Here is a 19352-nt window from a genome sequence, read left to right on the forward strand (position 1 = left end):
TACAGTGGAAAATATTTTCTACAAATTTACAAAAATTTATGAAAAATGTTAAAAATTAACTATAAAGGACAATAACTCCTTAAGGGGTCAATTGACTATTTTGGTCATGTAAACTTATTTGTAGATCTTATTTTGCTGAACGTTATTGCTGTATACAGTTTATCTCTATCTATAATAATATTCAAGATAATAACAAAAAACGGCAAAATTTCCTTAAAATTACCAATTAAGGACAGTAACCTAACAACGGGTTGTCCGATCCATGTGAAAACATCAGGGCAGATAGATCTTGACCTGATAAACAATTAAACCCTGTCAGATTTTCTCTTAATGCTTCGGTTTTTGAGTTATCAGCCAAAAACTGCATTTTACACCTATGTTCTATTATTAGCCGTGGCAGCCATTTTGGTTGATTGGCCAGGTCACGCCACACATTTTTTAAACAAATTACCCCAATGATGATTGTGGCAAAGCTTAGTTTAATTTGGCCCAGTAGTTTCAGAGAAGAAGATTTTTGTAAAAGATTACTAAGATTTACGAAAAAATGGTTAAAAATTGACTATAAAGGGCAATAACTCCTTCAGGGGTCAACTGACCATTTTGGTCATGCTGACTTATTTGTAAATCTTACTTTGCTGAACATTAATGCTGTTTACCGTTTATCTCTATCTATAATAATATTCAAGATAATAACCAAAAACAGCAAAATTTCCTTAAAATTACCAATTCAGGGGCAGCAACCCAACAACAGGTTATCCGATTCATCTGAAAATTTCAGGACAGGTAGATCTTGACCTGATAAACACTTTTACCACATGTCAGATTTGCTCTAAATGCTTTGGTTTTTGAGTTATAAGCCAAAAACTGCATTTTACCCCTATGTTCTATTTTTAGCCATGGCGGCCATCTTGGTTGGTTGGCCGGGTCACGCCACACTTTTTAAACTAGATATCCCAAAGATGATTGTGGCCAAGTATGGATTAATTTGGCCCAGTAGTTTCAGAGGAGAAGATTTTTGTAAAAGATTACTAAGATTTACGAAAAATGGTTAAAAATTGACTATAAAGGTCAATAACTCCTAAAGGGGTCAACTGACCATTTTGGTCATGTTGACTTATTTGTAAATCTTACTTTGCTGAACATTATTGCTGTCTACAGTTTATCTCTATTTATAATAATATTCAAGATAATAGCCAACCAGATGCTCCGCAGGGCGTAGCTTTATACGACCGCAGAGGTTGAACCCTGAACGGTTGGGGAAAGTATGGACACAACATTCAAGCTGGATTCAGCTCTAAATTTGGATTGTGATTAAATAGTTGACACAGCATAGGTTTCTGACACAGAATGAATGTGTTCTAATGAACTTAAAATTTTTGTTTTCTCTTAGAGCAATTCACTATGCTGTTGAATATTAATCCTCTCAAAAAAATGTTTGAAGAAATTTTCTTTTTTATTTATGAAATTTCAAATGAGAAAAATTGAACCCAATTTTTTTAATCACATCCCCCTTTCCCTTATTCCAAAACTAATCTCAATTAAAATTTCTAATGGAGTTTGCAACAATAACTACTCATTTAAATACATCATAAAATATTAAGATGTAAAAAAACTGCTTGTTATCACTGAATGGTAAAGATTATTTTAATTTATCAGTTGGTAGTAAAAAGTGAATATACATTGTATATTGTATATAACAAAGATTTAAGTTGATTCTGGACAAAGAAAGATAACTCCAATTAAAAAAAAATCTTGCTATTGCACAATATTTTGCAATTAGATATTTCTTGCTTACTATTCTGGACAAAGAAAGATAACTCTAATTTAAAAAAAATTTGCTATTTCACAATATTGTGCAATTAGATATTTCTTGCCATTGCGCAATACTGTGCAATTGAAAAGACTTGCTATTGCACAATACTTAATATAATAATTTTAGATCCTGATTTGGACCAACTTGAAAACTGGGCCCATAATAAAAAAATCTAAGTACATTTTTGGATTCAGCATATCAAAGAACCCCAAGATTTCAATTTTTGTTAAAATCAGACTAAGTTTAATTTTGGACCCTTTGGACTTTAGTGTAGACCAATTTGAAAACAGGACCAAAAATGAAGAATCTACATACACAGTTAGATTTGGTATATCAAAGAACCCCATTTATTCAATTTTTGATGAAATCAAACAAAGTTTAATTTTGGACCCCGATTTGGACCAACTTGAAAACTGGGCCAATAATCAAGAATCTAAGTACATTTTTAGATTCAGCATATCAAAGAACCTAACTGATTCATTTTTTGTGGACCCTTTGGACCTTAATGTAGACCAATTTGAAAACGGGACCAAAAGTTAAGAATCTACATACACAGTCATGACAGTTAGATTCGGCATATCAAAGAACCCCAATTATTCAATTTTGATGAAATCAAACAAAGTTTAATTTTGGACCCTTTGGGCCCCTTATTCTGTTGGGACCAAAACTCCCAAATCAATACCAACCTTCCTTTTATGGTCATAAACCTTGTGTTTAAATTTCATAGATATCTATTTACTTATACTAACGTTATGGTGCGAAAACCAAGAAAAATGCTTATTTGGGTCCCTTTTTGGCCCCTAATTCCTAAACTGTTGGGACCTAAACTCCCAAAATCAATACCAACCTTCCTTTTGTAGTCATTAACATTGTGTTTAAATTTCATTGATTTCTATTTACTTAAACTAAAGTTATTGTGCAAAAACCAAGAATAATGCTTATTTTGGGCCCTTTTATGGCCCCTAATTCCTAAACTGTTGAAACCAAAACTCCCAAAATCAATCCCAACCGTTCTTTTGTGGTCATAAACTTTGTGTCAAAATTTCATAGATTTCTATTAACTTAAACTAAAGTTATAGTGCGAAAACCAAGAAAATGCTTATTTGGGCCCTTTTTGGCCCCTAATTCCTAAAATGTTGGGACCAAAACTCCCAAAATCAATACCAACCTTCCTTTTGTGGTCATAAACCTTGTGTTAAAATTTCATAGATGTCCATTCACTTTTACTAAAGTTAGAGTGCGAAAACTAAAAGTATTTGAACGACGACGACGACGACGACGACGCCAACGTGATAGCAATATACGACGAAAAATTTTTCAAATTTTGCGGTCGTATAAAAACAGCAAAAATTCCCTAAAATTACCAGTTCAGGGGCAGCAACCCAATAACGGGTTGTCGGATTCATCTGAAAATTTGAGGGCAGATAGATCTTGACCTGATAAACAATTTAACCCCATGTCAGATTTGCTCTAAATGCTTCGGTTTTTGAGTTATAAGCCAAAAACTGCATTTTACCCCTATGTTCTATTTTTAGCCATGGCGGCCATCTTGGTTGGTTGGCCGGGTCACGCCACACATTTTTTAAACTGTCACGCCACACATTTTTTAAACTAGATACCCCAATGATGATTGTGGCCAAGTTTGGTTTAATTTGGCCCAGTAGTTTTAAGAGGAGAAGATTTTTGTAAAAGTTAACGACGACGGACGACAACGGACGACGAAGACGACGGACGACGGACGCCAAGTGATTGGAAAAGCTCACTTGGCCCTTCGGGCCAGGTGAGCTAAAAAGACAACAACATTCTGGTTACATCAAAGAAATTATTTTATAGTGGTTGATACTTTTTTTTGTTATTAAAAGGTACACATCGTCATGTTAACAGCTTAATCAAAGAGTGACACATACATATATTGTCCTAGAATCACCTCTATGGTCAGCTTGGGGCTGACGGTCATGTGCCTGATCCCTAAAAGGGTCAAATCAGAAATTAGGATTGGTATTTGCTGGTTCTCTGTCAAACACAGAAAATACATGTTTGTCTGTATATTTGTTCAATAGTTGTTGGTCTGGTCTGTTAAATGTCCAATATTTTAAGTATATCCTGTTATTAAAGAATGTATCTCCCTCATGCAAAGCTCTGATTCCTTTCACGTATTTGGCTATACGTTTTTGAACTTTTGGATTATAGCTCTTCATCTTTTATATAAGCTTTGGATTTCAAATATTTTTGCCACGAGCATCACTAACGAAACAGAATTGTCAAAATGCGCATCTGGTGCAAGAAAATTGGTACCGTTAATTTTATTATAACACTTGCATAACAAACAAACAAAACAATAAACTCTTATCTTTATTAAAATTTTATTCATGATAAAATTTGAAGGTTTTGTATAGAAATAAAAAGATCATCCTAAAACAGTTAATGAAGAATTTCTAAATATAGAACAAACACATCTAAATATAGAACAATAAATGTCTAACGATAATATAAACTCTGATATGTAATAATGAATTTGTTAAAGCATTTAATGATATTTAATTGTAGAGAATACATAAATGCTTGCCAGTCAGTTATAAAATGAAACTGAAAATAGTCTGATAACAAATGAAAATTGAAAATATACAAGACTGGTCCCTTGTTCTACATAAGTAACTTATAAAACAGTAATACAAATTGGAATATTTGAAAAGTTAAAGAATATTGAAAATTGAAAGTATAAAATAATGGTCCCTTCTACATACGTATCTTATAAATACAAATAGGAATAATTGGTAAGTTAAAGAATATAAAAAATATCTTAAGTTATACAAATAGGAATACTTTGAGGTTTAGACACTTACATTCATAATTAGATTACCTTCACTAATTCAACCTATTTTTCAATTGATAATTAAGGTAAAAGTCAGTGCAAGAAAAAAATTGAATATCTTCAGGTAGTGATTCATAGTCTAACCAGTTGGAAAGAGTTGTGCTTTCAACAGACTCATGTGACATATTGCAACATTGAATAGAAAGCTCCAATGATCTCCCTTATTAAGAACTTCAATGATCTCCCCTTATTTAGAACTTCAATTATCTCCCCTTATTAAGAACTTCAATTATCTCCCCTTCTTGAGAACTTCATTTATGTCCCCTTATTGATGACTTCAATGATCTCCCCTTTTTGAGAACTTCAGTTATCTCCCCTTTTGAGAACTTCAGTTATCTCCCCTTATTGAGAACTTCAATTATCTCCCCTTATTAAAAACTTTAATTATCTCACTTTAATGTCTAGGACATGGTTGTATTCCTATAAGCACATCATGAGGTAGTGCTCTACAATTGTGATGGTAACTTTTCATTGTTATATGTCTAGATTTGGTAAACACCAGATATTCTGTGAAATTGTTCCACATATTTTGGTTTTGTTCTATAAACATTTAAGCAGGAGTTGCACGTACAAGTCTTATTGACAAAAAGGCAGAGTATTGTATTTATTGCAATATATCTTTTGGTCACTAAAAAGGCTTTGTTAAATTTTCCCATTATTCAATTAAAACATCTAATGAATGTATTAAAGTTGGAAATATATGAAGACCAGGGCGGATCCAGCCATTTTGAAAAGGGGCCAATCCAGGATAAAGGGGGGGGGGGGGGGGGGTTCCAACTATATGTCCCCATTCAAATGCATTGATCCGCCAAAAAAAGGGGGGGTTCCAACCCCTGGAAATCCCCCTCTGGATCCGCCACTGAAGACAAACCCACTCATGCAAACCAAGTTAAAGGTAGAGATTGGAATAATAAGAGACTCAATTGGGTTCAAGTTCATAGCAAAGGGAAAAACACTCATTTCGAAAATCTTAAATCTCATACTTGGGAAGCCTTCTTTATTTACTTTCCCTAGTAATATGCTGCTTTAAATAATACAAAATAAATATAAAATTTGTTCATCTCGGCATATTTAAACAGTATTACACATAATAAAAGGCACTTTACATAGTAATGCACAAATAATGTTTCACTCTGTTGCATATTAATTCACTTTTCAAGTGAGCATTAAAATGTAGTAAAAATTACATGTTCAAAAACCTTGTTTTCTATACACCCTTCAGTAGGCTGCTATGAAGTGAAAAGAAATATAAAAATTCATCAAACAAGAAATAGTATCACAGTGTTATACAGAATAAAAAGGCACTTCAAATAGTAAGGCACAACAATTTGTAAAATTCTTATTTGTACCTCAAAAATGGAAGATAGTACAAAATGTATAATAAACATATTTTATTTTTAAAATAATGCAAAAAGACAAATTTTACTTGAATAAAATGCAAGAAGACATATTAATAAATACAATATTATAGTAGACATCTAATTATTTATTTTTTTAATAAATAAAATTTCAATTCTTTTTGGTTAAAGAAAACAGCTTTTTTGTCATATTTAAATAAAAGTAGTTTTGATAAAGGTTTTTTTAGAAACACAAAAAGTAAAAATATCTTGGTGCATTTTATTAAAAGGTTAGTAAATAGACACAAGTTAAAAGTATTACAGTAATAAGGCACATTTTTTAAATAATTAGTAAATAAAATTTAGCAACAAATATTTAAATTTAATATCTTATAATAATATAACCTCGTAAATAAACCATAATCTCTAATTTTACTTGACTAAATAAATATTATCAAAAATTTATTTCCTCAATTTTTCAAATATGAATTTGAAATTTTTCATTACTTTATATGTTGCTTATCCTTTTTTTTTAACTAATTGTTATATTTACTATATGCAATGAAAATAGTTTTACATAAATTTTATCAAGATGCATGGTTTTTAAAATATTTCAAGAAATATAGAGGTTGCTGGGGAAAATATTTTTAAATTCATTTCGTAGGGAAACAACATAGAAAAGTCATAAATAAAATGCTAAATATCCTTCATTGTCATATACAAATGATTGTACCATGTTAATGTGAGTATAAACATCCAAGAAAGCACATTTCTAGCGATGATTGCAAGTCTGATAAAAATACTAATCTGGGTTGAGTTCAATATCGTAGCATCTATGTAGCGGCTACGTAGCTGCTATCAATATCTATGTAACAACTAGTCTATAGCTACACGTTCAATAGTCAAAATCTACGTAGTACTACGTAGCTGCTACGATATTAAATGCAGCCCTGGTGTCCTAAACTTGCTTCATAGATCTGACAACTTTCTGTTTTGAAGACTGTTTGGTATCCTCTGTTTTGATCCTAATAATACACACCTTCAAAAATTTTGAATGCTGGAATTTCATTGGCTGATGTAATTATTACCAGAAGCAATCTGATAAAACTACAGATCATGTGTCATTAGGAAGGATTTACTTCAAAAGAAATATTACAAAGTGATAATATGATAAATTTTCCTGTTAGATATAAAATCATCAATGAAGCGTGACCAAATTTCCTGCTTCATAACTTTCATGAAAATTATTAATTTTCCTGCTTAAAGTATAATCAGTTCTGTGGGGATATATAAGTTCTGATATAATTTTCCTGCTGGTTTACTTTAATTGAAATATTATTTAGTTTATAGCTGAAAAAATTTTGAAGAGAAATGGTAATGTTTCCTACTTTTTATAAACAAACTTTGATGTAAAATGAACAATATTTCTGATGGATTTATTTGTTGAAAAAAAATATTTGACAAACCAGGAATGAGTTACACAAAAATATCTTAAAACTAAACTCGATTGTAAGTCTTACACATGTATACTAAGATCTTTTGTGAAACTAATTCTTGATACTTATCTCTTTCAAAGACATACAAATAGATTCCTCCACATTTCCTGTCATATATAATGAATCCAGTTAAAATGAGAAAAACAATACACATACACAATTTTAAGTATAATTTACACATATTGAACACATTGTTACATTCATAATTAAATACTCATTCTTTTAAAAAACAAAAATGTTAAACGTTTTTATGTATAAACTTGAATGGATATAAAGCAACCTTTTAAAATCATTGTTAATTTTAAGTCATATTTAGTTTTTTATAAACTATATATATATTATTTTATATTGACATAATAATAACCACATAATGTCCAATCTAATATACTTTTGTAACTTTAATTCTGATTGGACAATGTTGAATGCTTCATGACACCAATTATATAATAGATGTTTTTGTATGCTGCTATATAAGTAACTCTTACGTGTTATGATAAATTTTCTCCACTATTTATACCATTCTTTTTATTACTCTTTCTTATTTACGGACATCAATTCAATATTTGATGCTAGTTAAACAACGCATTGCTAATACACTCAATTACCAACCATCAATTCAATAACAGATGTCAGCAAATATTTTCTTAACAATGGTGTCCACCAAAATCCTTATCCATTTAAATAAAAATATAAATTCCTCTTTTCGTGAACAGCAACCTTTTACAACCTTAAATTATGTCATTAACAAGGAAACAAGTTTGAGCCAATGGCCTTTGACCTGTTGTCACTGTAACCCTTTATTTTTCATTTAGACCTTTTCTGTGATTTCAAAAAAAGTACAATTGATGAAGTGTTAGCCTGTAAATAACGATTAGGCTGCTAAATTATAAAAATAGCAAGTTTTTTAAAAACTCTTATAAACTGATAGTACATGTATATATATAAAAAAAAAAACAGACCTAAAAGTCTTCATTTCTCAATTAAAAAGCTGCTTTGTTGGGGCAAATAAAAATCTTGTTATATAATTATTTTTTTTTTTTAAACATATGGAACCAAAAAGAGATACGGAAATCAGATCCCTCTTATGAGACTGTTATAAATCCATACAAATAAAAGAACTAAAATGATTCATATTTAAATAAAACTGCTGCTTTGTCGGGGCAAATAAAAATCTTGTTAGTACATTATGTTGATTGCTGATAATTTTCCAAATAATTCTTTTCTTCAAAAATGTAAAAAAAACAAAAGAAAACATTCGGAACTGAAGATAAATACATTATAAATTAACTTTTGGTCCCTTTTCTCCTACAATATATATGTGTTCTGTCAATTTTCCTTTAGACTTTTGATTCTCTTTCTGTGTCCAGGTAATCAAAGCTTTGAATTGTGGGTAATGGACGAATGCCATGTTGACGTATAATGCTACCGGCAGGTTTGAGTTTAAAGTTCCCAGCATGCCGTATTTTGTTTTTATCTTCATCTAATATGAACACATTATTCTGAAAATAAATTAAAAAAAAATAGTATTTAATCAACAAGTAATTACATAGATATAGGAAGATGTGGTGTGAGTGCCAATGAGACAACTCTCCATCCAAATAACAATCAGTGATATTGTTGGCTTTTTTAAAAACTACCTCTACCCTTTTTTATTGGGAAAATATGCGTCATTTTCATCAAATTGGGAAATTTAAAATAAACCATGAATTTGACTGAAACTTCAATTTTCAGACCCATTTTCAAGAGCCAAACCCTGCTTTAAAAGAAGACCCCATTTTTTCAGTGATGATGCATAAATAGACCCTCAAATGTGCACATATAGTCATTTTAGGCAAAAAAATTGTTTAAATGAGTGTTTTTCAGTTTGTATTCATGCACAATTACTACTGAGACTGCACTGTTTGGGAAAAAAAATGTTTTTTTGGGAATAATTTTAAGCCATTTTTTTTCCAAATTGGGATTCTTCCTCAGGGGAAAAAGCCTTTATTCTCCACTAATTTTAGGCAAACAATATCACTGACAATTTAAAAAAAGTAAACCATTATAGGTCAATGTACGGCCTTCAACACGGAGCCTTGGCTCACACGGAACAACAAGCTATAAAGGGCCCCAAAATTACTAGTGTAACATAGTTGTTTTTGGGTTGTTATTTTTCTTATTTTTCATATGGCTGTTTCAGAATTACCCTTCATTTTTATTATCAACACAATTTATTACATTGATTTATCCTTACCAGAAAAGGTCAACTTTGACATAACCATTTAGTATTATTTGTCATCTCCCCTGACATGTAATTGAAGCTGAGTTCACAGGTAATTCGAAATTGATTCGCATTAACTAATTCGAATTAGTTTAATTCACATTCGAAACGTTTAACATCCTAACGTCAATTATAATTCATATTGCAATGCGCGTCAAATTTGCTTTACTCTCCTAACGACGTTAACTTTAATTCGTATTAACAAAAATGTATTTCTAATGCGAATTAGTTAATTCGAATTAGCCAATTCGAATCAATTTGAATTAAAAAAGAAGAGTGTGTGAACGTGATTAGTGAATTCGATTCGCATTCAATTCAAATTCAATTCGAATTAAATGTACCTGTGAACGAGGCATAAATTACGGCAACAGTCTTTTTGCGCCAATTACTGTTTTTCAGGGGTATCATTTGCGCCAAATTTTATTTTCAAAATGTATCATTTGCGCCAATAATCGGAACTCATTTGCGCCAATTTACCTGTACACATATCAATCATAAATATATTAATGATTAATAGTTGTTCTTATTTTTGGCTTAAAAAGCATCATATGCATGATCGGAGATATTTAACCATGAAGATGAGCATCTGGAGAGAAATGACTTGAAATGCAGTAGACAGTCCATGTACAGAGAGTGAAGAAAACGTATTGCTTTGCTGAATATTTAATATAAGATATGCCAAAAGAGAAGAAAATATAAGCTTTTGCTGATTATGTTTTGCTTTGCTACCGTCATCCGTATGGGCGAAAACTCTATCTACCGCAAGACGTACTATAGTAATGGAGCAGAAGCATTCCACGGGGGAGCAGAAGCAATCCACGGGGAATTATTATGAACTGTTTTATGTATTTCATCCTTCAATGTTTGTCTTTTTGGACAATGAAGTGAAGTTACAAGCTACTACATGCATTAAATTAGGAAGTACCCATGCAGCAGCAGTAAGACGAAAGTATGTTTCAAAAAAGGAAACATTTGCCGTGTAAACTGCCGTTTCCAAGTCCGAATAAGGGTGGAGGGAAGTCATTTTTCTTCTAATTGGCGCAATCGTATGATTTATTTTTGGCGCAAATGATACCATGTAATTTTAAAACAGGTGGCGCAAACGTAGCATTGGAGAAAAAAAGTTGTGGCGCAAAAGGACGCATTTTTGGCGCAAACGGATCTCTCCCTAAATTACCAACTGGATTTGCCAGTCTGCATAAAAGCCTATAGAAAATTATTTTACTCACTTATGTGGATTCTTAAAAATTCTTAAGAACTTCTGGATAATTTTAAATCTTTGACTTTTTCTGCAATTAGTTCTAACAAAACTTTGATTTCTTAACCCTGTATACCACTTTTTCCCATGTAAAATAATATTTTTTTAAAACACTTTAAACGACAAAATTATTTTATATTTCTTCCTGTGTGGCAAGCAATGAAAGTGGTTGTTAAATTTGGTAGATGTTTTCGTGCTTCTTTGTTGAATGTTTTTTGAGATTTTGACACAGTGAGGACTGCTGTACCCACAGTGATATTGTTTGCCTAAAATTAGTGGAGAATAAAGGCTTTTTCCCCTGAGGAAGAATCCCAATTTGGAAAAAAAATGGCTTAAAATTATTCCCAAAAAAACATTTTTTTTCCCAAACAGTGCAGTCTCAATAGTAATTGTGCATGAATACAAACTGAAAAACACTCATTTAAACAATTTTTTTGCCTAAAATGACTATATGTGCACATTTGAGGGTCTATTTATGCATCATCACTGAAAAAATGGGGTCTTCTTTTAAAGCAGGGTTTGGCTCTTGAAAATGGGTCTGAAAATTGAAGTTTCAGTCAAATTCGTGGTTTATTTTAAATTTCCCAATTTGATGAAAATGATGCATATTTTCCCAATAAAAAAGGTTAGAGGTAGTTTTTAAAAAAGCCAACAATATCACTGACCCATGTTTTGACAATTTTACCTATTGTGTGTGTTTTGTTCACGCGTTGTTGTAAATGTGATAGAATTTGATGCGACTGTCATACAAGTGAGAGTTTTAGCAATATAAAATCAGGTTTAATCCACCATTTTTTACATTTGAAAATGCCAGTACCAAGTCAGGAATATGACAGTTGTTTTTCATTCGTTTGATGTGTTTAATCCTTTGATTTTGCCATTTGATAAGGGACTTTCCATTTTGAATTTTCCTCTGAGTTCAGAATTTTTGTGATTTTACTTTTTTCTGAATTTACAGAAATTAAATCTTACATACCATCCTACTTCTCATTCTTTTTAATTTTCTATCATTTTTTCTATCCTGTAAATAAATCAAAAGTTATAAAAAAAGTTCATTTTGTACTGAAAACCTCAACATCAAGGATAGTCAAAAGTAACCAGGATGTTAAGGGAGATAAGAAAAATGTCAAGGAAAATAAACCATAAACAAGGGAGATAATTTAGAATAAGTCAGACTATTGTTTTTTTCTCTTTTGAGTTATTACACATTTTGAACTACTTTCTTGGATAGTTATGTCATTGGCAATCACAACACCTCTTCTTATTGTCCTACTGACTAGTAACAATGATTACAAAAACTCTGGTTTTCCAAGGCTTTCATAAATTTACTTCACATGCTTAATGAACGCTTTTGAAAATGTTGTTTCTTTTTTTATTCATATTAAGTGAACAATAAAAATGGACAGTGAAGTAAACAGCTGATCTTTCAACAGAAAAACTGATTTTAATCAATTAAGATTAGTAGTGGAAAGAATTACATTACTTAAAAAGATCAGGACATAACTTAAGAAACGAGGACATTATTATAGAAAACCAAGACATAACTCAAAAAAACAGAGCAAAACTTACGAAATAACTGAATGTACAACTGGCCGGAATCCATAGAACTAAAGAGAATATGATGATTGTTCCGACAATGTTACTCTTCATAAACGCCACTGTAAAATATAAAATTATAAAATTATTAGGGATCTGAAAAGGAGACTGTTCCTTGTGATAAAAGAACAGGTACAAGATCACATATTATATTTAAGAAATAATTCTTTCATGTCATGTTCTATTTTCATGGGTAGATATTATATTTGTCAATATTTTTACCTTGAGAAAAGCATAAATTGTTGACAAATATAAAACCTACTCATGAGAATAGAATATGACATGAAAGAATTATTTCAATTCTAATACGAAAATTCAAATTTTTTGTAATTCAAAACAGAACTATAAGAAATGTTCAAAAGGCAGCCATTTTGATTTGATGAAGCCAAAATGTTATAGAAAACTGTAAAAAAAAATGGGCGCTCAGACTGAAAAACATAATGCCCCTAGGTGGTGCATAAAAATAAAACAGTATTTCCTGAATTAAATTATAATAAAGGAAACATTATAGATACATCTACTCCATTATTATATCTTACATATGAATAAAAGTACTATACATTTTTTTAAATTTAATTTGGACTAACTGGTAATACTTACCAAATTCATCAGCTGTAATATTTTCTATAATACTGAATAATCGCTGAACCATGTCTGACACTTGCTTCTTACAATGACCCTGGAAGAAAATGTCAAGGTTAATTTCAGGATCAATCATTTACCACTATCAGCCTCTAGGTTTAAATTCCTCTGTTTAATATAATGATAAAATATCAAATTGTAACATTGTCCTTTTTTCAATACAACTCCTTAAAATTATATTCAAAACTTTTTTTAAAAATCCAATTTTTTAAAATATTGAAATTGTCTTAAAAATCTCTTAGAAATACATACACTTTCACAGTAACCATGGTAACAAGGTCTGCCGTCTGTTAATTCTACTATTCTCTCATCTACTTGACAAGTTGAGTTGGTAGTATTGTATTTACAACATTTAAAACATGCATAACCAGTTTCTACAAAGAAAGCAATCACAAGATTAACATTTTAATTTAGCCTCTGTTCTTAAAACAAACTTAACAAGTGTTCTACAATTCCCAAAAAGTTGTTCCCAAAGAAAAGTATTCACTGGTTTCCAATCCATAAAACTACTGTAAACAAACTTATTTCGCGGATACTTTATTTCACGTTTGATCCTTTCTTGTCCACATTTGGGCTATTTAATTTCCAATTTTTATAAATCACTTGGTGTAAAGATCCAAGTTTACATATGTGCTACGATTTATTTTGCGCATTATTTTTCTACTCGCGAAATCCCGAAAATAAATTGCTCGCCAAAATAAGTTGATTACAGTATTGATGGCTGCACCTGATGAAACAGTAAGAAAAGTGTGACTTGGATGGAGAGTTGTCTCATTGGCACTCATATCCGACTTCTTATATCTATATACATTGAAAAGTTTTGAAAGTGTTGTGTGCAAAAGTTCTTCGAATTTTAATTTTTTTATTTATTTACATTCTGAAGAACTTTAAAAATTAAATTCTTATCACATAATATATGCCATGAAACTTCTAAATTCAACTAAATTATATATACTATAGAAGCTAATTTAATTATTGTAATTTCAGTAATAGCTGAATACAAATACTGCTATCAAAATATATGAGTTCTTATTTATGTAAAACATATCCTGTTAAAATTGTCAAAATATTAGATTGAATTTCTCGCTTGAGCCAGTACAGCGAAATTGAGTCATTGACACCATGCATGTGTGCCCTAAGTTTCTAGCGATAATTTTCATATCACTCTACTGGGCTGAGAAAACAAATTTTCAGTCAGTAAGATCAGAGGAAAATTTCGTAAAAAACTGAAAATAATCACAATAGCAAAAAAATTCTTGATGCACTGTAGTTCTTCATTATCCTTTATTCATATTAAGAAGCATTTATCAGTCAATCTATTTTTGACTATTACCTGGATCACATATACAAGGTACTTTGCCTTTAATTTCACAGAAGTTCAGACAAACACCATCTTTACATATACCTCTGAAAAAATCAACCACATATTGTATAAGCTTAGCTTGTTGAGTGCATACCAACTGTGCAAGGGCTGTATAGCCAGTCAAGGTCGTTAAAAACTTCCATTTGTTGTTAAGCGCATTGCCATTACATAAATTCCTTGATTCTGAAATTGCTTAGGTGAATTTAAGTTATCTCTTAGCTGAAGAAAAATATTATGACTAATGAGTTATAATGATTTTACTTATGATCTGCCTCAGATAAAAGTTAACCTGCAGATGAATATCAATACATCTGTTACCTATTTCAAGTTGAAAAAAATTCTATGCAAAGTCTGTAACTTTTTGAAAATTTAGTTGATATAAAAACACTACAAAACAGACAAACAGTCATCTTATATTCAATGTTCCAAAATTAATAAAAAAAAAAAAAAATATAATGTACATGTGTACTTCTGTGATCAATTTCTGTCTGACGCAGCTCAAATTTTGATATTTCAGTTTTGATATTGTGAACTTTCTGTTTCTATGTGGCAATATTCTGTCAGCACCTGCTACATGTGGAGTTGTATCTGCCTATTCATACCTGAGAACACCCTCTTTCTAGTGAAAGGAGTATGTTCGTTAAGGTCCTAAAATGGCCCCCTTTTTTACCGTAAATTTCAAATTCGGATTTATTGACCAATATCACGATAAATTATAGCTAACGCATTGACTAGACAGGATATAAGCCATTTTGTTGAAAATTTTACGTTTCTGCGTTTCATTATGACGTCACAAGTTGTACTCATATTGATTTTTCACGAAAAAATCAATGAAAATGGGTAAATTTCCAAAGATTATTTGACAGGAAACATAGAGCGCATACGTCGACAACAAAGATCTTTTAAAATACTTTTTGTTGAGACATTTAACATGTCTTATTTGAATATTAAGCTTGTCGACGTCTGTGCTTTATGTTTCCTGGTCCTTTATTTGGTTGAAATCCAGCTGATTTTGTCAAATTTCACCAAAATCCCTTATCTTGACCTTTTTGGGATGTAAAAATCAACGTGTTAGAATTAAACTTTGACAAAAAACAGCTCTGTTCAACTTTCTCACATGTCTTTAAGGCAACTTAAAATAATTATTGTCTTGTTACCATGAACTTTATAATTGGGGCCAAATATGGCACTTACACGGTACCGAACTTACCCCTTTGTCTTTAGTTTTCTATGTTACGATTATTATACTATTGATTGTTTTTCATGTTTTGCCATGGGATTTGTCAGTTCGTTTTCTACTTATATGCTTAATTATCCCTTTTGTATCTTATGTCTCTCTAGTCTCTATACGAAGGTGCAAAAAACCAGCAGCATTATTCAAGCCCTCTAATTTTTTAAAAGTCACTTAAATTCTGAATCCCACGTTTAAACATTAAACCAAGGTATCACCATTAATAATCAATGTCCACCACTGTCATGGTATCATGGTAGCCATCTTATTTATTAGGTTGTCATGGTAACTTACCCATCTATACATGGTCGGCCATTGTTTTTAATCCTAGGTTCAGGACAATTGAGACTAGATCCACTGAAGAAAGTTTAAGGATAATAACAGGAAAAACATGCAAAACGAAATCTCTATTAAACCATGATTTGAAACTCAATTTTTTATATGGTCACCTCTTTGTCATGTTTCAAACATGAAAAATTCAATTTATTACTTCCATTAAATTTTAAATCATCACTTACACCATTGAAGAAAAGAGAAAAGTAAAATGTTCTTTTTATCACTATACTCATCCAATTGTTTGCCTTAGATTTTGATAAAAGGATACTTGCACACAGCGTCCCCTTTACAGTCTAGAGTATTTTCAACACCACAAGAAGTATTTTTATCTGCTATTTTACATGTAGAACGCACACAGCATTCATAATTCCATCCACTGAAAAATGAAAAAAAATTGTTAAAACACCTTATACAGTCATTTTCACTTTTTGTGTAAATTGAAATTTAAAAGCCTTGTTCAAAACATAGATCTGAAGCAAAAAGACTTTGAAATTTGTCTGAATATTGATTTAAAAATAGTTACAACTAGTCAGCATTCAACAAAATGACTTCTTCAGAATCATGACAAAGATATTTTCAACCGCAATTTCTTTAAGTTTTGTACATACATGTACAATGAAGAAGTGCTTTACATCTAAATATAGCTCAGGTCGAAATTTGCTATCCTTTATACTGTTACCATAGCAAAGATTTACCTATATATTGCACTAGTTTGAGTTTACAATCTTTTATACTGTTACCATAGCAATGAACTACAGTCAAACCCGAGTAAACCGGACCCTGAATAAACCGGCTTCCTGTCTATTCTGGCCGAAAATGAAAGTCCCATTTTTTCCACTTCAAAGTATTTGTTTAAATACCCTTTGTAAACCAGACCCTATGTATTCCAAATTCCAGTCTTATGATGCAGTCCTAATACTCTTAATTACATCAATTATTACCTGTCAAAACCGGCCTGTCTGATTAGTTTCAAATGATTGATATACAATCAAAACATATTTGTTTATACAATATGGTTTTTCAGGATAATCAATTAGCCAAGTGTTAAACTGTGAACTTACAAGCATACAGCCATGAGCTTTATTACTCATTAACACACTACAAACCTGTTAATTACACTAAAAGACACGCTAAATATATCCCGGGCCTAAAATAAAATATTGTTTGTTTCCCCAATCCCGACCGACCCTGCAAAAATGGTGCTACTCATAAAATTTTATTGTCAAAACTAAGTCAAATATTATTTCATTCATTTCTGATTTTCAGGCTTGCTGGATCGTCCGATAATGTTTTTGGAAAAATAAAATTATTTCCCTACCTACCTACCCACACCTGGCTGGGCAGGGTCGGGATTGGGGAAACAAACAATATATTAATCTAGGCCCCGGATTGAACTTAGTTGTAACTTGGACATTTTTTTTCTAAATTGCATAGTAAGAAATTTACATCTTTGTTTTCAAAATGTTGTGAACCCCTAATCCAATGACACTGATAATGAAGAACACCCAGATGACAACAATCAATGGGCATTGTACACTATACGACAATGTTTCGATCTTGATGAAATTTCGTTTGATAATATTCTGGCTTTTTAATCGGCCATACCAAAGATAGAAATTAACGATTATGATAGTAAAGCAAAACTATCATGTCACAATCCAAAAAACGCGAGTATTATGATGCAAATGAAAACAATGAAAAACAAAGTGAAAGTGAAATTGACAAGTCGGAGACTGATGCTACCAAGGTCTATTTGACATACGAGGATATGTAAAACACGGTTAAAATATTATTTTTTATAATTCGAGGAACAACCAGTTTCTTAAATTGCTATAGCCAATGAACATGAAGATTCAAAACAAAAATCATATGAAATTATCACCTTATTGTGTTTTGTATTTAAATTTATTTTATCAGTTGATAATTAACAATTTTACAGAACTTTTACATGCAATATATTGGACGTCACAAGTCATTTACTTTTGGTCAAAACGGAAACCTGAATAAACCAGCTCACTGTCCAAACCAGCCCTTTTTCATAGTCTTGTAGCCGACCGATTAATACAGGTTTTACTGTACCTACATATTGCACCTGGTTTCAGTTTACATAGTTACCATAGGAATGACTTACCTACATATTGCACCTGGTTTGAGTTTACATAGTTACCATAGGAATGACTTACCTACATATTGCACCTGGTTTCAGTTTACATAGTTACCATAGGAATGACTTACCTACATATTGCACCTGGTTTCAGTTTACATAGTTACCATAGGAATGACTTACCTACATATTGCACCTGGTTTCAGTTTGCATAGTTACCATAGGAATGACTTACCTACATATTGCACCTGGTTTGAGTTTACAATCTCTATCACAACAATTATCACCATAGTAACCAGCATCACATTCTTCATCCTCCTCAAGTTTACCATTCCCACAAAATGTCACATCAGAACTTTCTAAAAATCATTTGTAAAAGAAAACAATTATATTTACACTTTTATGTATTTTCATGCCATTTCAGTGTTTTCCTTTTTTCACTAAGGTAATGTGGGTGTTTTAAAAAAATAACTTGCAACCGGGTGGTTTTTTTTTAAATGTCCAACCTTTTTTAATTTACTGTGGGTGCACGTGGGGGTCACAGAAATAAAGATTAGTATAATATTCACATTTTATGGAGTTGAACAAACATAAATAGAAGTAGTCATATTAATTGTCAAATATTCTTTGATTTTATTTTTCAAAAATTTATCTCTTTTATCTCTTCTTTCATTTACAACTTTATGCATCAGCATGGATTTAAGGCCTTTCGATCCAGGTTTCTGTTCTGTTTCTTGCTTTTGTGCCGTATTTTTGGCACACAGAACAGTAGTATCCTTCCTCTGTGACTATAAGTCATTTTGAAGTCTTGCTCATATTTGTCTTCACTTGCGTGTCTTTTCCGTTGTTTGGTTGATTTTTGTTCAATTTCCTTAACTTCAACATTACTATCAATTTTATTTAACTTATTTGGTCTAGTATTTTCTTTATCGTCATCGTCATCTTCCTTTCTTTCCCCCGATTGAAATTGAAATTTGACGATTGGACGCCATCTTTGTCAATGAAAACAAGGCGGGATTAGTATTCAAATTTTAACGGTACGGA

General features: G+C 31.2%; 1 protein-coding gene across 1 annotated transcript in view; it reads right to left on the bottom strand.

The window, feature by feature from the left end:
- Window positions 1-8714: 8714 nt before the first annotated feature.
- The window catches only part of LOC139504371 (ADAM 17-like protease), a 38244-nt gene continuing 27606 nt past the window's right edge, over window positions 8715-19352 (bottom strand). Inside the window, exons 14-22 of the mRNA XM_071294446.1 lie at window positions 18544-18667; window positions 16473-16580; window positions 16163-16225; window positions 14608-14681; window positions 13527-13648; window positions 13233-13311; window positions 12606-12694; window positions 12013-12057; window positions 8715-9017 (exon numbers count right to left, since the gene is read on the bottom strand). Of these exons, the coding sequence (XP_071150547.1) occupies window positions 8856-9017; window positions 12013-12057; window positions 12606-12694; window positions 13233-13311; window positions 13527-13648; window positions 14608-14681; window positions 16163-16225; window positions 16473-16580; window positions 18544-18667 (866 nt within the window). The 3' untranslated portion in view covers window positions 8715-8855. The remainder of the gene's footprint in view (window positions 9018-12012; window positions 12058-12605; window positions 12695-13232; window positions 13312-13526; window positions 13649-14607; window positions 14682-16162; window positions 16226-16472; window positions 16581-18543; window positions 18668-19352) is intronic.

The sequence above is a fragment of the Mytilus edulis genome, chromosome 14 (genome assembly GCF_963676685.1).
Source record: "Mytilus edulis chromosome 14, xbMytEdul2.2, whole genome shotgun sequence".
Taxonomy (NCBI): Eukaryota; Metazoa; Mollusca; class Bivalvia; order Mytilida; family Mytilidae; genus Mytilus; species Mytilus edulis.